This window comes from Lycium barbarum, chromosome 10 (assembly GCF_019175385.1).
Source record: "Lycium barbarum isolate Lr01 chromosome 10, ASM1917538v2, whole genome shotgun sequence".
NCBI lineage: Eukaryota > Viridiplantae > Streptophyta > Magnoliopsida > Solanales > Solanaceae > Lycium > Lycium barbarum.
In genome coordinates, this window is record NC_083346.1 from 123,356,622 (window position 1) to 123,376,317 (window position 19,696).

The following is a 19,696-nucleotide window of genomic DNA, read 5'->3' on the forward strand; positions in this document are numbered from 1 at the left end:
TGATGCTATGCGGGTTTGCTTTAAAAATAGTTGAGCTTGTTAACAATTCAACCCATTATTCTTTGTGACGTAATGATTCAATAAAATCTACAACCACTTACATGATCAAAAACAAGAGATTCTATGTAAAGAAAGAATGCAGAACAAATATTAGTTACCTCAAAAATGTTCCACAGAAGAGAGAGACCACAGAGTGTTCAAATGTCATGATTTGGTGTCTATTCATTATTTTAGAGATTTTAACTCCAGCAAAATTGGTTAACCACTACAAACAAAAGAAAAAAGATTAACTCTATATGATGGTAATATGATCCTAACTTATTGATGTCCCGGAACCAAAAATATCCCTTTTGTGTAAGTAGTACTCCCTCCGTTTCAATTTGTTTGTATGATTTTGACTTAACACGGAACTTAATAAAGTAAAAAAGACTCTTGAATCTTGTAATATTAAACTAAAGATATGTAAAATGTACCAAAATGTCTTTTTGAAACGGACCTAAAAGGGAGCAAAGCTAGCTCTAGGAGTAGTTTGTCTTCACCCCATTTCATCGACGTAGTCAGAAGGAATATTGTAGACACACAAATGAAGACGAATGCGTAAGTCAAACAAATAAAAACCGAGGGAGTAAGCTTAGCAGAAATTGCTAACACAGAGACCAACGTTGAGTTCGTGAATTTGAACCAATTTGAACTTTGAGTTTTGAGAACAAACGTTGCACTTGAGTAGTGTACAAATCGGCTTGTAGCACACCTCGATTACACGAGCTACCTACTACCTCACCATCACCATAAAAAATTAGGTTGTGAACAAAAACCTCCCATCATTTTGCGAACACGAGCCACAAGTGCAAAAATAGGGTTTTGAGAGGTTGGCATTAGTTATAGGGAGAGGAAAAAAAGAGAAATCTGAATCTGAGTATGAAGATGAGTATATTTAAGCTTCCCTTTGTCGTTTTAGACCTGGGGGTACGGGACAGTACCTGGAAGTACCAATATTACCCAACTGCATAATACCAATATCTAGAACTTGAAACAGAAGAATTTTCAGATCAAACAAATTAGAGGGAAAGAATTACTGAAAAGACTGGGGATTTAGAAAAAAATTTGCTTCCTGCCTATGAAGCTGAAAATAAACATACTTCTTGCATACAAACTCTAACACGGTAAGCAAAAAGTAGAAGAGGCTAAGACACAGAAAGCGGTATTGGCTTCACAGCACTTCTAATTCTCCGGTATGCAGTCCTAACTCTCTCCTTCAGACCTTCATTTTCACATTCAACGTCACCAGTTTGTTTATTAAGATGAGCCACACTCCCATCAACATTGATTACCAGCTTACCATCTTCCCCAAATTTCACGTCACCAAACAGAGAAATCAGGAGCGCATGGACTATTTTCTCAACTTTCTTTACATCTTCCTGCTCGTTAATGGAAGTTTCTGACTCAATTGATACTTTAGGCATCTCCCTGCCGGCATTCAGAACCAATGCCACAACGGAGTCAGATACCATGTCACTAATTGGATCTGCTGGCCAATGAAGGGAGATATGATTCTCTGACTCCTGCTTCACCGTCACTCGCTCATGCACCCGTAAGGTTGGGACACCAGATTCCTCATCTGTTGAGGACTCCACACTTTCATAGATCTGCTTAAGCCTGTGTTGTATAACAGCAAAAGCGCCTGAATATGGGATAGTAATTCTCTGTGTGATATTTGCAGTGGATAGCTGAGAAAAGACATGGAGATCATCAGGTGCCATGATCTGGTAAGTGAAACCTTTCTTCACAAGTAAACCACTGACAATTTCGCCCACTTCCGGGGGTTTTTCAGCCAGCTTTCCAATAGTTTTCGCCATTTTCTCAGAGTTGAAGTACATTTCAACTGACTGACAGTTCTTGGGAGTAACAATTTTAGTATTCCCATCGGCAAAGAGGGAGGTAAGTTTCTGCTTGAGCCTTCCCATCTCATTAGCCTCTCCATGGACTAGAATTATGTTGGGAGGCATAAGTTCTTTCAAGAAAGTACTTGTCTGAGAATAATCCACGTGAGCTGAGAATGATATATAATGCACGTGCATATTAAGTGGAGCAGACAAGCCATTTGTGAGGGTGACCTCCTTCGGCCCATTGATAATAGTCTTCGCCAAGGTCCCTTCCACTACATACCCAGGTATAACACAAGCATTTTTCTTGTCAGAGCACCACTTATCGAACAGTTGCCTTGACAAACCACTCTGAAGACTACTTGGACTTGCCATCACCACACATGGCTTGTTGTCTATAAAATCTTCAATACTGTTCAGGGAAGATATATGCTTGAAATTAAAGGGATTAGAACTGACAAATTGATTGCGGATCCTCTCATTCATGGCATTGATGTATGTCTGATATACAGCCATGCACCTTCTTGCAAGTGGAGAAGCATAATATATGGGGAAATTAGCTAGTTCAGGATGGTTAGACCAATACTCATCCAGGATAAGGAGAAGTTCCTGTGCACGTCCCAAGGCGAAGGCAGGAATCAGCACCCGACCCCCTTGCATGAGTGTTGAATGTATCACATCCGTGAAAAGCTTCTCTCTTATCTGACGTGGCATATGGAGTTGAACACCATAAGTTGATTCTATAATGCAAATATCTGGAGAAAATTGTGGGGTCTCAGCCGCGCGGAGATGCCTGTCTTCTTCACGGGAGTAGTCTCCCGTATAGAGAACTCGAACACCAGCAATATCAACCATAAACATGGCAGCACCAAGTACATGACCAGCAGTATAACACCAAAAGCGAATACCATTTACTTCCATAGTCTGATGGAAGTCGATAACCTACAAAACAAGTTTTCACATGTCAAAATAAGCCTAACGAAATATGCTGCCTAATTTGAAAAATGATGAGTTGTAATAATTCATTGATACGGTGGGAAAAAATCCAGAATACAAGTGGTATACAAAAAGTGAACCTACACGGAAACATGGTTCCCCACAAAATAAAAATAAAATATTAGTCTAATAAAATTGGGCTAACCAAAACTCAAAGAATGTACACATTAGACCAATTCCAGAAATAGTTGCATGGTTTATAACGTGAATGCCCTTTTTTAGTTTTTTCTCTCATAGATCAACTGTGAAGGTCATGTAACTACGTAAGCATATCACAGGACCTAAGCCAACAATTTTTATTTTTTTTTTGGTTGGTGATAATGGAGAATCCCCGAGGGCATGGGACACGGTGCTAAACTCGGTTGGTAATGGGCCCACCGCTCCACCCTTCTCCACTTGAAATACCAGACTTTTGTCTGCGGTAGTGTTCGAACCCATGACGTGTGTCTCACGCACGTCACGTGCTATACTCTTACCAGTAGATCAAAGCTGGAGGCACCTAAGCCAATAGTTCTAATGAGCTCAACAGCAACAAACTGGTCAATTGCATTTCCAGAAGATTGAAAAGAGTTTAAGACCTTTTTATTTTAAGGATGGAAAAGAAGAATTTTATTTAGCAGGAAAGAGCAAGAAAAGACTAGTTCAAGGCTAACGATGCAGTTGAATCACTGTGTACACTCTATGACATTCATAAAACATGTATTTCTCCAAGGTTGCAGATGTCCAATGAGGCATGAAACCAATTCAAAGCACAATCTATCCCTCTTGTTTTCCAGTAAGAATATCAATGTTTTTAATATTCCTTAGAAGATTAACTTTATTCATTCCAAAGCACACGGAAGGCGCAGTGAAAAGACACATAAGTCAGAGACTCCTTTAGCTAAATGAAACGCACTGTCCATCCTCATTCTCTCTAAAGATTGTAAGTTACATTTAACACTCCTTCGGGACAAGTAAACAAAAGGGAACCCAAAAGTGGCCAAAAGAATTATATTTTGTGCAGCAGCACCTCTTATGGTTCAAACAGATCAAACAATACAATCAGAATCATACTATCTGGGTGAAGACATAACATATTGAGTTGCTTTCAATTTCCATCTTGTAGGCTGTAGGCCAAGGAAAACTCTTTTTAGGGTTAGTGTTCACATTTCAAGCAACCCATCCACCAGAATCGAATACACTAGCAAATTATCCTACCAGGAAAAAATACTTAAGCAAATTAAATTTTTATTGATTCGATTTAGAACTTAGAGTCCATTTGGTTTAGCTGAATTTAAGTAGTTTTTAAGCACCAAGTGGCAAGTGTCGTAAAGCACGTTAAGTGTTGGAGTTAACAATAAGCAGTTGATGTGTTAGGTTAAAAAGTGCTGATAAGCACCTTTCTGTTACATGACCAAAATGCCCTTAACACTGTTAACACTAAAAAAGAGAACCTAAATGAAATAAAGAAGTACCGGAAGCTCTTTATATAGGATTCTAACCTAAATGAAATAAAGAAAAGTGATACTACTGAGATTTTAGTTATTGAAAAATCATTCTGAATATTTAGTCATACCATGAATGTTGAGACATTCTTAATCTAATGAATCGATGAAGTTATCTACTACCAATCACAATTACCTTGACAACAACTCACTGTCTGTCATATCACCAATTCAACAATGCTACAATTTACTATCAAACTAGAAAATCTAACAATAAGATAATTCACCCCTAGGCCCTAATCCCATAGCATTTACTCTCATATATCATATTCTCAGACCAAGCAAACCTCCACAAGTCCTGATTACAAGTTTTTTTGTTGCAGAAAGCCATATCTGATATGCAAACATGAGGGGAATCTGCAAATATTATGACAAATATCCAGAACCCCGCATCTTTCCCATATTCTCTCTCCCCCCAAACTTTAATTTGGCAATATAAACACGTAGGCAATTAGACCTTATTCACCACTATTTCAAGGGGGAAAACCAATACAGGACTTGAGAAAATCTCTAAACAGAAACAGGGTGTCTCTGCCAAAAAGTTTGTAAAGAGAAGGATAGAAAAACTACCAATCTACAGTCACCTAGACAGAACTTCCAAGAGATCTATATGTGGACCAAATGTATAATACAAACTGGTAATGGAGTGAAAATATTTTGCTCAGCGTAGAACCTGTTTTCAAACTAAGACCTCACAAGAGAAATGATTTTATAATCTGAATGACCAATCATACACTGCTTGGAGATCAAACATGGGATGTTGAAAACAAACCTCAATTTTGTCCATGGAGCGAAGAATGTCATGTTCATCAAATAACATATCTTCAACCGAGACTTTGCTCACTTTAACATAATCTGACAAAAGCAACTTGTATATGGCCTTTGTGGCATGAGTCATGAAAACGCGCCCTTTAAATGTAGTCTGAAGATAAAAGGAGCCAATAATATATGAATCAGCACAGAAGTACTAAAATGTCCAGAATAAAAAGACCATGAACCCCTGAATATACCTTTTCGAGAAAATAAGGAAGAGATGCAGCATGATCCAAGTGAAAACTGCAAAGCATTAGAGAAAGTTATAGTGAGCAGCAAAGTAAGATAAACAGGAATAGAAACCAATAAAATAGGGATAAAAACAAACAACCAACGAAATGGTCAACAGTTATTATACATGACAAGGGACTATGGCACTGCAGAGACAACTAGCGGATACAGATACACAAGTAATTTGCTCGAAACCATAACCACATAAAATAGATAATAAACTGAAACTTGATCCAGTCCACTGCTCCCACTCCATAGTCCTCCGACTGCTCCATTAAACAATAAAATAAATATTGAAAAAAAATTCTATCCAGCAACCGCTAAAATAATGAAAGCCATGGAGTACTATTCCTCTTGTTATTTGGTGGACTGTTGGAACAAAGAGGAATAGCAGAATTTTGGAAGGCAAGAAGACGTAATTAGCCTTAAGAATAGAACGTATTTTTTTAGCCTTTTGGTGCAGACATTTTTTTTTTCAATAATCATGGTGTCTGGGCTAGCTTGCGTGCACCTCGACTAATTCCACGGGGCCTCTGCTACCTCCCACCAGCACAGGTACCGGGTAACTCTATTCACCAAGGCATGGACAGATGGGAAGAAACCACCAAGTGTTTTTGCCTCCAGTGAGAAATGCTACTAAGACCTCATGATTCTCAACCCACATCATTAACCACTAGGCTCCACTAGGCTTACAGCCTCGGGTGCTTTGGAGCAGACTTTCTTCTGTAAATGATATCATCAATTTGCTCAGTGCCTCACTCTGTTTGTAAGGCTTCATCAGCACATTCTTAGTGCTGTTACATATTTAATAAAATATTAACACTAATTAAAAAAAGAACCAAAGCCACAACTTCGTACTTAATGATATGTTTGCAATTGGAAGGGTGCGCAACACTTAATAGTGAATTGCGATTAAAGATTTTTTTCTGACTATGGCCATTATTCTTTTAATCACTCATTTTTTTTGTCCCCCATCTGTACGACCAGACCATCTATAAACTAGTCTGCTGAGTACTTCAAATGAATTGAAATTTGTGCACATCCAAACATGTGAGAGTATAATCAGAAAACGAAATTTTCTTAATTTATATTATAACTATGTAATCACGAAAATAGAAAATATTAAGAGGCAGCGCAGAGAAAACATTACAAGAGTTACTTCCTTTGTCCCATATAATGTTTGAACTATTTCAAGTGAGTAGAATAATTAACAGACAGAAGATATTTTTGATGTGTTAGATCTCTTGTAAGAATAGAAAACTGTAGAGATCAATGCTGTAAATGTAACCTTTTGGAGGGGGACTACATATTTTGATGTAGTACACCTGTGGATATATAGATTAATTGTTACAAGTCTCAAAAAAAAAAAAAAAACTAATACTATGCTACTGTTAGAAGTAATATGTCAAACATTTTAGGAATCCCAAAACAGAAAGGTGTTCAATACTAACAAAAAAAACTCTTTTGGATGTAGGGAACGAAAGGTCAAGGAAGGGATATCAAAACAACTAGGTCTTATAATCACAAGCCAGTTGGATTATCGGGTTCAATCATAATTCTTTCGATTCATGTTTTCTTTTTTCTTTTTTTTTTTTTTTTGGGATAAGGTAAAGTTTTCTTTCCGTTCATGTTCATTGTAATCCAATACTAAATAATTGTTCTTTGAAGATAAATTACGGATTTTCTAAATCTCAGTCACCTAAGAAGATTTAATTTAGTTCCATCTAATTGGTGTTACCTTGCTTCCATTAAATTCCGTTCTAACTTAAGTCTGCATTGATACTGAGTGATTTTAAGACATTTCATGCAACTTTCTTCCACATGATTTCAGAAAAAGCTTCTTCTCCCTTCTTTATTTTGACAGAAGAAAATACAAATGAAATTGCAGCGGGCAAAATAAATCTCACCTAAGGGGCCACAAAACCTTTTTTTCTCTCTTTTTAGGAGATAGAGGAATTAACAAATTAAGCAGCTATCTTTACTTGGCTTTGGATCTTTAAGAAAGGAAAGTGATTTTGAGCTTTAACTTCCTCCTATTTCCTCTTTAAGCAAAGTTATTTTCTCCTTTAATTCCTTCTTTCTTACTTCCTCTTCTTTTCTCTACTTCCACAAATATTTTAAGCTGGCACAGACGGGGTAAAAAAGCAACTTATAATAACAAAAAATAATAAGATAAGAAGGGGAAGACCAAGGAATCAAGTTACTGAAACAAGGGAATTAAGGAAAGGTAAAAGAGAAGCAAAAGGATACTGGCAGCAAAGAGAGCAGAGTAAGAGAGAAAAAGACGAGGAGGACAGAGAAGTTGCGTAAAAATATTGGAAGAAAACAGCAAATTAGAATTGGCAGTCCTATCATCTACAAAAGTTTGGCTCAGATCAATAATTAGAAGGATAATCAGCATATTGTTTCACATTCCTATGCCAGCTACTCCCTGAACAGGTCTTCTCTTCCCCAGAAATTCGCACAGCCAAGTAGAGAAGCAGAGATAAGAGAAATGTCTTAATATAGAGAAAATCGTGCAATCCGTACAAAGAATATGAAAATGTATCTAGCACTCGACATTTAAAACTGTCCACCAAGAGAAAAAACAAAACCAAAAAAAAAAAAAAATTGGTACCAGTCATAAAATAACTCGTGCTACAATGTCAAATTGAGGTACAATCTTCCAAACAATAAAACGAGCATCATAGAACTGAAAATCTGCCACAGAAAACTTACTGGGTAACAAGAAGAACATCAATAGTTGAAGGATCAATTTCATCAAAATAGGGCAACGCAGACATGCCTGAGTAAGCTGGATGAATGCCACAGTCAAACTGCCAAAAAAAAAAAAAAAAAGTAGTGAATCAGGTTCAAAACTTGTGCCCCAAAAAAGAATGATAAAGTGTGTAGCCTACCATGATTGTTTTCCCTTTAAAAGTCATGTAAACACAGGACCGTCCCACTTCATTTCCAGCCCCTAAAGGAGTGATACTCAGTTTATCTCCTTCTCTATTAACTGCAGGACTAGGTCTCTTCAAAGACGATTGCGGTTGTCCAGTAGATGCCATTCTTACATCCAAAGGACAAAAAGTTAGATTATAAAATTCTTATCATCATGCAGGATAAATACAACAACAATAAAAATTGCGTCCAGCGTAATCCCACAAGTAGAGTTTGGGGGGAGGGTAGGATGTACGTGGACCTTAGAGAGGTTATTTCCAACAGACCCTCGGCTCAAAAGAAACATAACAGATGCAGGATTACAATGAAAATAAGACAGGAAAATATCAAGATATAAAATAGATGAAACAACACATAATAATACACACTGAAGAGCAAGGAACTATGCAATACCTAAATAATACATGCAAGAGAAATATAATAAAAGAAATTAGCTTGTTAAACCATGATTCAGCTTCATTATGACCAAAATCAAAAAAAGTAATTAATTCATCAAATCGTAAATGCGGGTAAAATCCCTAAACATGCAAAACAGAAAGCAAAGTGAGTTTAATCTCTCAAGATTTCCCTTTGCCAAGTGGTTCACAACTTGCATACCTGCACTCATGACTGTCACGACCCAACCGGGGGGCCGCGACAGGCACCCGGTGCTAGCCCACCCGGGCACCTCTTATCGTACTATCTCATTTATATCTAGGTGAGCCACATAGCTGTTCATGCTTTCTATCCATTATTCACATTAAATCCATTGGGCAGAAACACATTTATATCATCACTTGCAACTATGTCAATGTCAATGTCAATGTACATAAGCCAACGAGGCTGGTCAAAATGACATCCAAAATATAGGCCGACAAGGCCAAACACATCTAACTACATACACATGTCTACGAGCCTCTAGAGAGAGTATATCATATCATATAAGCGGGACAGGACCCCGCTATGCCCATGAATATGTACACAAAAGAATATATATACCAAAAGCTGCAGCTCCGAATGAAATGGAGCTCTGCTATATAGTCCCTGAGTAGTGTAGCTATGAATCAAGCCTGTCTCCCTGGCCACCTGCGGGCATGACGCAGCGTCCACAAATAAAAGGACGTCAGTACGAAGAATGTACTGAGTATGTAAAGCATGATCAACATCGTTATAGAAGCATAATGAACAACATAAGGAATAGCATAAGATGGGAGATAGCAATATCATCGTCACAAGCACTTACTTGCTTCTCATAGGGACTTTTCGTTTCTATCGCGTAATCGTGTACATACATCCATATCCGTATCCGTACTCATAATCGTTCTCCTTTACATTCCGTGTCCATAGTCATATTCATATTCATAATCATTTCATATACGCAGTCATACTCATATCTATATCGTATTCATATTCATATCATATACATACACTTACATAGCATACCCGACCACGAAGGTTCGGTGTTTCACGTACCCGACCGTGGCTAGGTTCGGTTGTCATACATACCTGGCCAACCAAGGCTCAGGGTTACATATACCTGGCCCTACCAAGGCTTCAGGGTTATTCGTTCCCAACTGCAGTGGTGCGCGCGCATCATCATACATATATACATATATCTATATACTCTACCCGGCCATATAAGCTCGGGGTTTTATAATAGTCATACATAGGCACACATATACGTATAAGCTCATAGGCATCTTTAGCATTATCACTATTATCATTGCCATAATTGTCGTTATCACTATTATCGTCATCGTCATTATCTTCATCAATATTATCATCGTTATCCTTACATCTATCCTTATAGGATCACTCTTCATACGAGAAATCTAGTACAATCATAACGTATCGAGAATTATAAACTTAGTACCTCTTAAAGATAGAGTCATTTGGAAGACATCATAGGCTCATAGAAAAATGGATATTTGGCCAAAGAACCATGCCTTATGAAAGAAGGGTTAGCCTTACATACCTTTCCGTTCAACTATTCTATCGTTTGCACGTTCTCCTTCAATGCTCACGTTCTACCTTCATTAGAGTTATACTATCATTAGAAAATCGATAGCTAGCATACATGACTAAGGCTAGAGAAAATTGGACAGCATCTCCTTTATTTATACGTCTTCCTCCATATCATCTATCAACTCCCAAACATCAGTTATACATTCACAATATCATAACAATAGGATTTATTCATCCACATTATCCACATTTCTCAATTCACTTTCAATCGTCCATATCCATGGCCATAACTCACGATTACATTCATTCGCATATAAAGTCTATCCCATGTTCTTAACATCATTTATAGCATGATCATATTAATAACATATCAAGAATCATGACTCAATTCAAGCTATTACTCAAAATGACGCTATTACTCAAAATGACACGATTTCCCATTCATGACCCATTTTTCTATATCCCTCTACAATTCAAGTGTTTCAACTTTCAAATACCTTAAACAACATGGAAATGCCATAAATCTTACCTTAGATGGTGTAGGAATGGACCTTGGGTGAAAACACCTCACTTCAGAAAAACCCTAGTTTCACCTTCACTTTGATTCCTTGCCTTGGATGAACTTGAATGGGTTTCTTACACTTGCTTCACTTGGTTTGATGTGTTTGATCACTAATATCTCTTGAAATCTTGTGGGAGAAGTGTAGAGAGATGTTTTAGAGAGAAGGGGTGTCAAGGGAAATGCAATGAAATAAGACTTGGATCCCTTATTAATGACACAAATCTGCCCGACCAGTTTCTACGGACCAACATATGGTCCGTATAAATTATACTGACCGTATGTATGGCCGTAGATTTGGTCCAGAGAGGTGAGCTATTCTGGGCTGGTTATACGGTCTGGACATACGGACCGTATGTTTTATACGGCCAGTATGTTTGGCTGTATAATGCCCAGTTTTTCCGAAGTTTGTTTCGTCGACTCGTTTGATCTCCAATCCTTATGGAACCTTCTTAGCACTTGTTTATCACCTCATTATCAATCTAAGGGATGTTATAACTCTTCTCCAAAGCATCATTAAATCATCACTAACTCATTACTCGTAATTCCTTTTCCGATACGTATCGTATGCCTTGCCTTCTCTTGGCAAACTTTCTCCCCTACTTCGATCGTCTTTGAAATCTTAATTATGGTCATCAAATGTCATTCCTTACTTATAGAAATAGCGCATACTCGTGCTCTTCGTTAGTCTATTCACTGTGTATCAACGGAAAATTTTTCGAGGTGTAACATTCTTCCCCCTTAAAAACATCCGTCCTCGAATGTTGAGTCCTCGGGGATTCTATAAAAATTTCGCCAGAATTTCCCCTATAATATGGCACTACCATCCTGTCACAGCAACCCATAATAACAATGCCTCACATGGCCATACATAATAGCAAAAATAAAATTTGGCCACACACAACCCAAATATATAATAAGAAACATACATACCTTATGATCTTGACGTCTCATCTTGGATTCCTTCTAGGGGCTGAAATAAGTGCGGATACTTGGATTTCATATTTGCTTCAGCTTCCCATGTCATTTCTTCTCGGTTGTTGTTTCTCCACAAAACCTTAACTGAGGCCACTTCTTTGTTTTTAAGCCTCCGTACTTGCCTATCTAATATGGCAATGGTACCTCTTCATAAGTCAACTTCTCTGTCACTTGAACATCATTTATTGGCACGATCCTAGTAGGATCTCCAACACATTTACGAAGCATTGAGACATGAAAAACTGGGTTAACTGACTCTAACTCAAGAGGTAGATCTAATTCATAAGCCACTTTGCCTATTTTGCGCACAATCTCATAAGGTCCAATATACTGGGGACTAAGCTTCCCGTTTTTGCCAAATCTCATTACACCCTCCATTGGTGACACTTTTAAGAATACCCAATCTTTCAGTTGGAACTCTAAGTCCCTTCGACGATTATCCGCATAGGACTTTTGATGACTTTGGGCTGTTACTATCCGATCTTGTATGAGTTTAACTTTCTCTATGGCTTGTTGGACCAAGTCTGGCCCTATCAATTTAGTCTCTCCTACCTCGAACCATCCTATTGGGGATCTACACTTTCGCCCATATAATGCCTCATACGGTGCCATTTGGATGCTAGCATGATAACTATTATTATAAGCAAATTCAATAACGGGTAGGTGATCATCCCAATTTCCTCCAAAATCTATCATACATGTCCGTAACATATCCTCAAGAGTCTGAATGGTACGTTCAGCTTGTCCATCAGTCTGCGGGTAAAATGTCGTGCTAAGGCTCACTTGAGTCCCCAAACCCTCTTGGAAGGTCTTCAAAATTAGCTATAAACTGAGTTCCCCTATCTGAAATAATAGATGCTGCAACACCATGGAGTCGCACTATTTCTTTAACATAAAGCTTGGCATAATCTTCTGCGGCATATGTCGTTCTGACTGGTAAGAAATGAGCTGACTTCGTGAGTCTATCTACAATTACCCATATAAAATCATACTTACGCCGAGAACGGGGTAAGCCTGTAATGAAGTCCATGTTAATTACTTCCCATTTCCAAGTTGGGATTTCTATAGCTTGCAACAATCCGCCCGGCTTTTGGTGCTCAATTTTCACTTGTTGACAGTTGGAACACTGAGCTACGAATTCCACTACATCTTTCTTCATCCCATTCCACCAATATATGGACTTAAGATCATGGTACATTTTCGTTGCTCCGGGGTGGACAAAATAACGGGAGCAATGGGCTTCTCTCAATACTTGATGGCGTAAACCCGCCACATCGGGAACACATAATCTGCCTTGGCATCGGAGAACTCCGTCTCCTGTAATCTCAAATGATGACTTCTCCTTCTGAGGAGGAGGAAATAGAAGTAAATCATTTTGTGCATGAAGGAAAATGGAACCATCAGGAAGGCTGAAACGCAATACAGATGGAGCAAGTAAAGGTAATCCTGGCAGGAGTTCATATGGTTTCTGTATAAGAGATAACAAAGGAGACTTGGTGTATGCTCAAGCCAAAGACATTAGAATAGGTCATATACAGAAGCAGAAGTTGAGGCAATCAAACAAGCTCTGAAATATTGCAAGGAAAATAGTCTACTGCACATACAAGTAGAAACAGACTCTCTAGTACTTCTCAAAATCCTACAAGATGCATGGATCACACCATGGGAGTTAAAGGACAATGTGGAGGACATCAAAGAGGATCTGAGACTCATACAAGGTAAAATCATGCACACTTTCAGGGAAGGCAACAAACTGGCAAATTTCCTCGCAAATCAGGCTTTAGACAATGAAGATTTGGAACTGCATAGTTTTGCTGAAGTGCCTAGAGTAGGAAGAAATATCATCAACATGGACAAGTCTCAAATCTCTCAATTGAGGATCAAAACAAGGAAGATAAATCAAATATGCAGCTGATAATCATGCTACTTCTGCAACTAAGTTGCAACTTACTGGAGGAAACTGCATCAGATACATAAGAATTAAGCAACTGGAAGACTATCTTAGTTGTTTTTAGAGCAGTTGTGCAGTATACACAGTGCAATTTTCTCATTATAGCTAGTTCAAATTATAGACATCATTTTGTAAGGATACTATTTTAGTAAATTTGCCAAAAAAAAAATGTAAGGATACTTTGAGCTCGGATTTAAAATGTCCGAGTAAAAAATAGTTTGCCCTTTTACTTATAAAAAAAAAGGGCAGCCCGGTACACTAAGCTCCCGCTATGCGCGATATCGGGTGTGCCCCGTCTGAAACTAATGCCATGTGTTTGTTTGTAAGAAAATACATATGTACAGATATATGTATAGTCTTTTATTAATTCATGCATTATCCACATTTTATCTATTTGGTCAACCATATCCTCAGAACTATTTTCCCAAACTCGGGCTTTGAAAGAAATCCCATTCATCTGAATTCATTAAGTTGGGTCTAGCCCAAATATTTCTTTTTTACTTTCTTTTCTTAAGTTTCTCAAACAATGAAATGTACTTTTAAAGATATATTCAAAGATAATCAACCTTTTGTGCAAGAAAACATTCTTTCACTTTTAGTTACTTTAATCAAATAGAATACAACTCTTTTATTATTTGGGTACATTTTGAAATATCGTCTACCTGAATCCTAGGTTCCAACTTATAAGGGTTTAAATATCTATACAAATATTTACAAAAAAAATGCATGTTCCTACAAAGTGAATGCAAACATATAAAATAAGAATGTTTTATACAAAAATAAAGAAGGGAGGAAAGTTTAGCTTTGTCGGCCTTGGCCCCAAATCCCATACTCCTCTAAGCATCCGATCATATTACTTCGTCCTTAAGCTTAGCTTTCCCTTGTTTTATTGGTACTTGGCACAATAAAAAGGAAAGTAGTTGGTCAAAATGATACGCCACCCCATCGGGTGACGTTTAGGAACATAAATAATAATATCCCTCAGACTCGTATCAAACTTTGAGAGCTTTGATTACGGAGGCTCAGACTCACGGTTCCGAATATGGCAAAGGAATCCGAATCATGTCGCGGCTGCAAACTAGTGGCCCTTCTAGTTGCCTTGCCAATGGCATGTTGGTTCCTACCTCATGATTTTACTGTAAGATCATCATTGCCTAAACCGAGGCACAACCTTTTCGGAGAAGGCATGGCCTCCAATTAAATTTTCTCATTAGCCTGAATGTAGTGTTGTGTTCAAATCAGTAAAATTCCTATCAAGTGTAGAATTTTTTTCTTTTAAATAAACATAGTAGCAACTGCTGCTTTGCTTTCATCAAATAAGGCATCTGTTCCTTATAAATAAGAGCAGCACCTTGCCAAAGGTATAGCAGCAGCTTATTTCCTTTCTTAAGTATAGCACTGTTCTTATCAAAGTGAAACATCATAAAAGGCAGTAACATTTCAGCCAAATAAGTGAAAAAAAGCAATAGCAACTGACTCTCAATATATATGATATCTTTCAGTACTTTGAAGGTGTAGCAAATGTAGTTGCAAAGCAAACACCAAGAGCAATAATTTGACAGCAACAACTGCTCAAAAGCAGCAGCACAGTAAACAGTTGGCTCTAACAAAGGGCCCAAATTTCTCATAATGCAGCAGAGAATGTGTTCAATGTCCCAGCAACAAAGCAGCATGTAACGACCCGCCCGGTCGTTAATTAATACTTTGCAAACCCGTACCCAATCGAGGCCTAAGATCTTAAAAGATAAGCCCTATGGGGTGTTTAAATGATTAATACTTGGAAAATCAGTTTCGCAAAGACTTAAAAGTTGTGGGCCCGAGTGAGTTTGGTCCGCCGCAGCAGAAAAGGCGCTGCCACAGCGGTCTCGCCGTAGTGAGACTTGGTCCGCCTAGCGGTCTCACCATAGCGAGCCTGATGTTCGCCGCAGCGGACATCACGGACAAGTGAACGCGTTTTCCTACACTTAGTTATTTCACCCTCCATTTTAATAAAAGACCCTTCAAGGTTGTTATTAGGTTTTACATTAAGAAAAACCCTTGACTCCAAGAAAAAGAGGCTCCTCCAACATTCTTCACGTCTTCTCCATCAATTGTCATCTCTCACAGATTTCGGCTACTGGCTAGGAAGGTAGATACTTCATGGAAGTTTGAATAGCTGCTCTTCATCGAGTTAGGTTACGATTTACTTGAGTTAGACTTTGATTAGTAAGTCGTATATATGTGTAGAATTGACGGGAGAAAGCATGACTAGGTCTTGAGACACGGAGTTTGGATGGATATCCATATAGTTTAAGGGAAGTTGTATATATATATATATATATATATATATATATATAATAACTAGGATAACACCGAGTGTGTAAATGGATACTAAGTTCTAAGGTTTGTTGATGTATCTGTGTTACTGACCGGGAGAGATCACTTGTCGCTATTAAGAAAGGTTACCTTGTAGGTCAGCATAATTATTCCAAGCTATATTTAGTTTCCTCAGTAAATTATTGAGTTATTTACAATATTCGTAGGGTTGTTCATCCTTGCCAATAAGTGGGTTGCATTGGGTGAGTTGAAGCTAAGGCATAATAGTGTTGCGCTCGTCCAGGGCATGTTCCGTGAGATTGAGTTTATTTATTAGCATTGTTGCATATATTTTCTTGCATTTATTGAACGCTGCATGGAGCGGAAAGTCTAAGTAAATATTAGTTGTACTACCCGATTTTATGGCCGAGTTGGGTTGAATCAGAGGTACTTCTTGAAAATCGATCATTGATAGTGATGTGACAGTTATGTATATGAAAAGGCACATTTGATAGGGGGTGAGGATGTGACCTAGATTATGGGCACATTTGACAGGAGGTGAGGATGTGACCTAGATTAGGGGCTCGCGTCCAAGGTCAGTTCCGAAGCGAGTGGTACATGAATACCATGGGTCCCTACAGGTCATGACTATTGGGCAAAGACACCAATTAACATGTATGTACAGTTTGTGTATTGGGCCATTGCATTGCAGTACATACCTTCATATGCTCATGTTTACATGCTGTCATTCTACTATAATTGCAGTATGCATCTCCTACAATTGTGTTGAACTATCTGAGGAGTTCTGATCATGCATGCAGGTGTTGGCATAAGAATGAATTACTGAATTCCAAAAATTTTGTGTTATGTCTAATAGATTTAGAGAGTCACAGTGTTTGGTGAAAGAGTGTTGAGTAGGTTTCCGTGGATGCATCATACTCTAGCGAGTGAACTGAATAGAAAACTCTAGGGCTAATAATCAGAGGGTAGACTTTAATGGAATTGATGAGGTAAAGACTAATTATTTGGCCCTAAAAGAAATACGAAGTAGGACTACACTTTGACTAGTATGGTAGCTGGTGTTATTATGGAAATAAAGGAACCGAAATAACCAGGAGTTAGTGAGGTGAGTTTGTACCGGTGTAGTTATCTATATTAGGAGCCTAAGGGTGTGCGTTGACTTATCTGTTGATCTTGTTGATTTTATATTGTGTTGCGTGAACTAATCTTAGTCGACCTATGATGCTTACCAGTACGTGTGGTGTACTGATACTACTCTTGCTACATCCTTCTTGGATGTAGACGTGTTGCAGGTTATTACTTGAAGTTTCTCTTAGTGGATTATAGGACATATTCCTACAGCCTTGCTCATCTCATTCCAGGCAGAGGCCGTGTCATTTATTTTGGTTTTATTCTTTTGTAATAGGAGCTCTTGTATCTATCTAGGCTAGATCCAGGAAAAAAAATTTCAGTTTTCTTGTGTTGATAACAAAGTCATTATGAATATTTACATTCCATTGTGACCATTATTTTTATTATTAAAAATAAAATGTGTTTGAATATTGGGTTGGTTGGTAAGGATTCGCCTACTAGGTAATAATATAGTAGATGCCCGCGCGCCCGTAGTTTGGGTCGTGACACAGCAGCTTCAAAGAGAAACTTTAGAACCAAAATCATCTCAGAGTAACAACAATTGGAAGGTCTAAGTTAAGCATCTCGGGAGGCAACATAACAGCTCACCAAAAAAAAAAAAAAAAGTTCAAACGTAGTGTCTGTTTCTATTTTCTTTTAATGTAGCAGCAGAATGTGCTAACAGCCTAGCATCAAGGTGTAGCTGCTGATCAGAGAAAACAACTCAAGTGTGGCATATGCTCCTCTCAAAGTCCAACAGTCATATCACACCAAGTGCAGCATCACATTTTCATAAAAGAGACAGGCAACATCCAAAAGGAAACAACCCATAGCAAGAGCTATTCAAAAGATTCCAATACCTCAAAGTGCAGCAAATGTAGCACAACAAGTGCAATATGTGCATAAAACAGCACTAGGGAATAGCAGCCAATTTATCCAAAAAAAAAAAAAAAAAAAAACAGTATCACACAGATGCAGCTGTTTGCAAAACGCAGAGACTATGCATTTTAGCAGAAGCGACTCAAAGGACGTAGCAAAAACATAGATCAAAGTGCAGTCATTGCAAACCAAATAGCAACAGCAAAATGGCACAAAAAGATGGCATCTTTCAGCCCCAATAATGCAGCAATACACAGAAGCATACGGCAAACAGCAAACCATTTTTTTTGTCAAGTACAGGATCTTTCTAGTTTAAATTCAGCAGAACGCAACAGGTCACGGCAGCAAACTCATCAAGTAGCAGTAAAGTAACAACTCTAGGCGGTTTGTGGACTCCCCAGGTCATGCAAAGAAAAGAAGAGTGAAGGATGAGCATCCAACAATAGTTCCCAACAAACAGTAGCCAAATAAAATAAAAGATCTTCTTTCATTATTATGAAAATTATTGGTTAGTCTTGGTTTAAAATAGGGAAAAATGACAAAGGATTGAAGTTTTCAGGATCAACAAAATGAATGTTTTCATCCGTATTTAGCTCATAACTCAACCAAGAGTTTCCAAGAATCATTATAATAAAACACAAACTGGTCTTTTAAAGTTAAAAACCTGGAAGAACTTGATTTCTTTAAGGTATACTTTAAAGCATAGCCTTGGCAAATCACAGGGAGGGACAACAAGCATTCAAAACAACCTAATGAATAAGATTTTGGCAACTAGTAAACCAACCCGCAGAAAGGAGTGCATTAACTAATAACGTGAATACTGTTTCAAACAAATAAATCTAATCTAATCTAAAAGACATTAAACAAAGCACACATAATTCGACACTATGGCAGGACATAAATAGAAAAAAGAAAGATTTCCGGAATTACCTTTTTGTCCAACAACCTTTGTCTCAAACTTCCTCAAAGCTCACGACTTAGCTGCCCATTGATGGTGTAGAAACCAATTTTTTTTGGTCTCTCCAAACTTTTTTCAAATGAAAGGAAAGGGCTCCTCGAGCCAAAGTCCCAATTTTTGGTGGTAGCCCTTTGTAAATTGTTTGAAATTCAAATCTTACCACAGAAGCTAAGCAAAAATCAAGCTAGGGTTTTAATTGAAAAAGAAAGAAAAGGGAATGGGGGTTTTAATTTTGTCTGGGCCGGGTCGTGGTCATTTTTGGGTTGTCGGTTTGGGCTGATCTTTGTCCCAAAATAAAAAGGAAATGAGGCTGGTTTTAAAGGGTTAACAATTGAGTTTATAAAATAGTCTTTCTCATGTCAACTATAACCAAAACTTGTCGTTTGAGATGAATTAATTATTCAATCAATTAATTAAGCTTCTTGACTTAACAAAGTAAAATAACTATTTGCAAAATTAATTAATCATGGTAATTAAGTTATCATTAAGTTCAAAGTGGGAAAATACCAAGATGAAATCATTTGCGATGTTGTTCCCAAGCAAGCTTGTCACCTTCTACTTGGAAGACCTTGGCAATATGATAGGTCAACCAAACATGATGGGAGAACCAACCACCTTCACAAGTTGGGGAAGTTTATAACAAAATGAGGG

The 19,696-nt window shown here is 37.9% G+C and overlaps 2 protein-coding genes across 4 annotated transcripts in view; both read right to left on the reverse strand.

Moving 5' to 3' along the window:
• The window catches only part of LOC132615837 (cleavage and polyadenylation specificity factor subunit 3-I-like), a 55,413-nt gene extending 36,199 nt beyond the window's left edge, over window positions 1–19,214 (reverse strand). The window contains exon 1 of the mRNA XM_060330430.1: window positions 19,064–19,214. The gene's annotated coding sequence lies outside the window, so the exon portion shown is untranslated. The remainder of the gene's footprint in view (window positions 1–19,063) is intronic.
• On the reverse strand, window positions 996–19,239 carry LOC132615836 (cleavage and polyadenylation specificity factor subunit 3-I-like). 3 transcript variants are annotated; one of them, XM_060330426.1, is made up of 7 exons: window positions 19,018–19,157; window positions 9,329–9,415; window positions 8,305–8,458; window positions 8,126–8,223; window positions 5,374–5,419; window positions 5,136–5,285; window positions 996–2,825 (listed from the first exon to the last, which is right to left on the reverse strand). In XM_060330426.1, exons 3-7 carry the CDS (start codon window positions 8,455–8,457, stop codon window positions 1,185–1,187), a joined length of 2,088 nt encoding a protein of 695 aa, XP_060186409.1. In that variant the 5' UTR covers window position 8,458; window positions 9,329–9,415; window positions 19,018–19,157; the 3' UTR covers window positions 996–1,184. The 3 variants fall into 3 exon arrangements, with proteins under 3 accessions (XP_060186409.1, XP_060186410.1, XP_060186408.1); XM_060330427.1 differs by lacking the exon at window positions 9,329–9,415 and having other exon boundaries at window positions 8,305–8,502; window positions 19,143–19,239; XM_060330425.1 differs by lacking the exon at window positions 9,329–9,415 and having other exon boundaries at window positions 19,018–19,158.
• Window positions 19,240–19,696: the final 457 nt, after the last annotated feature.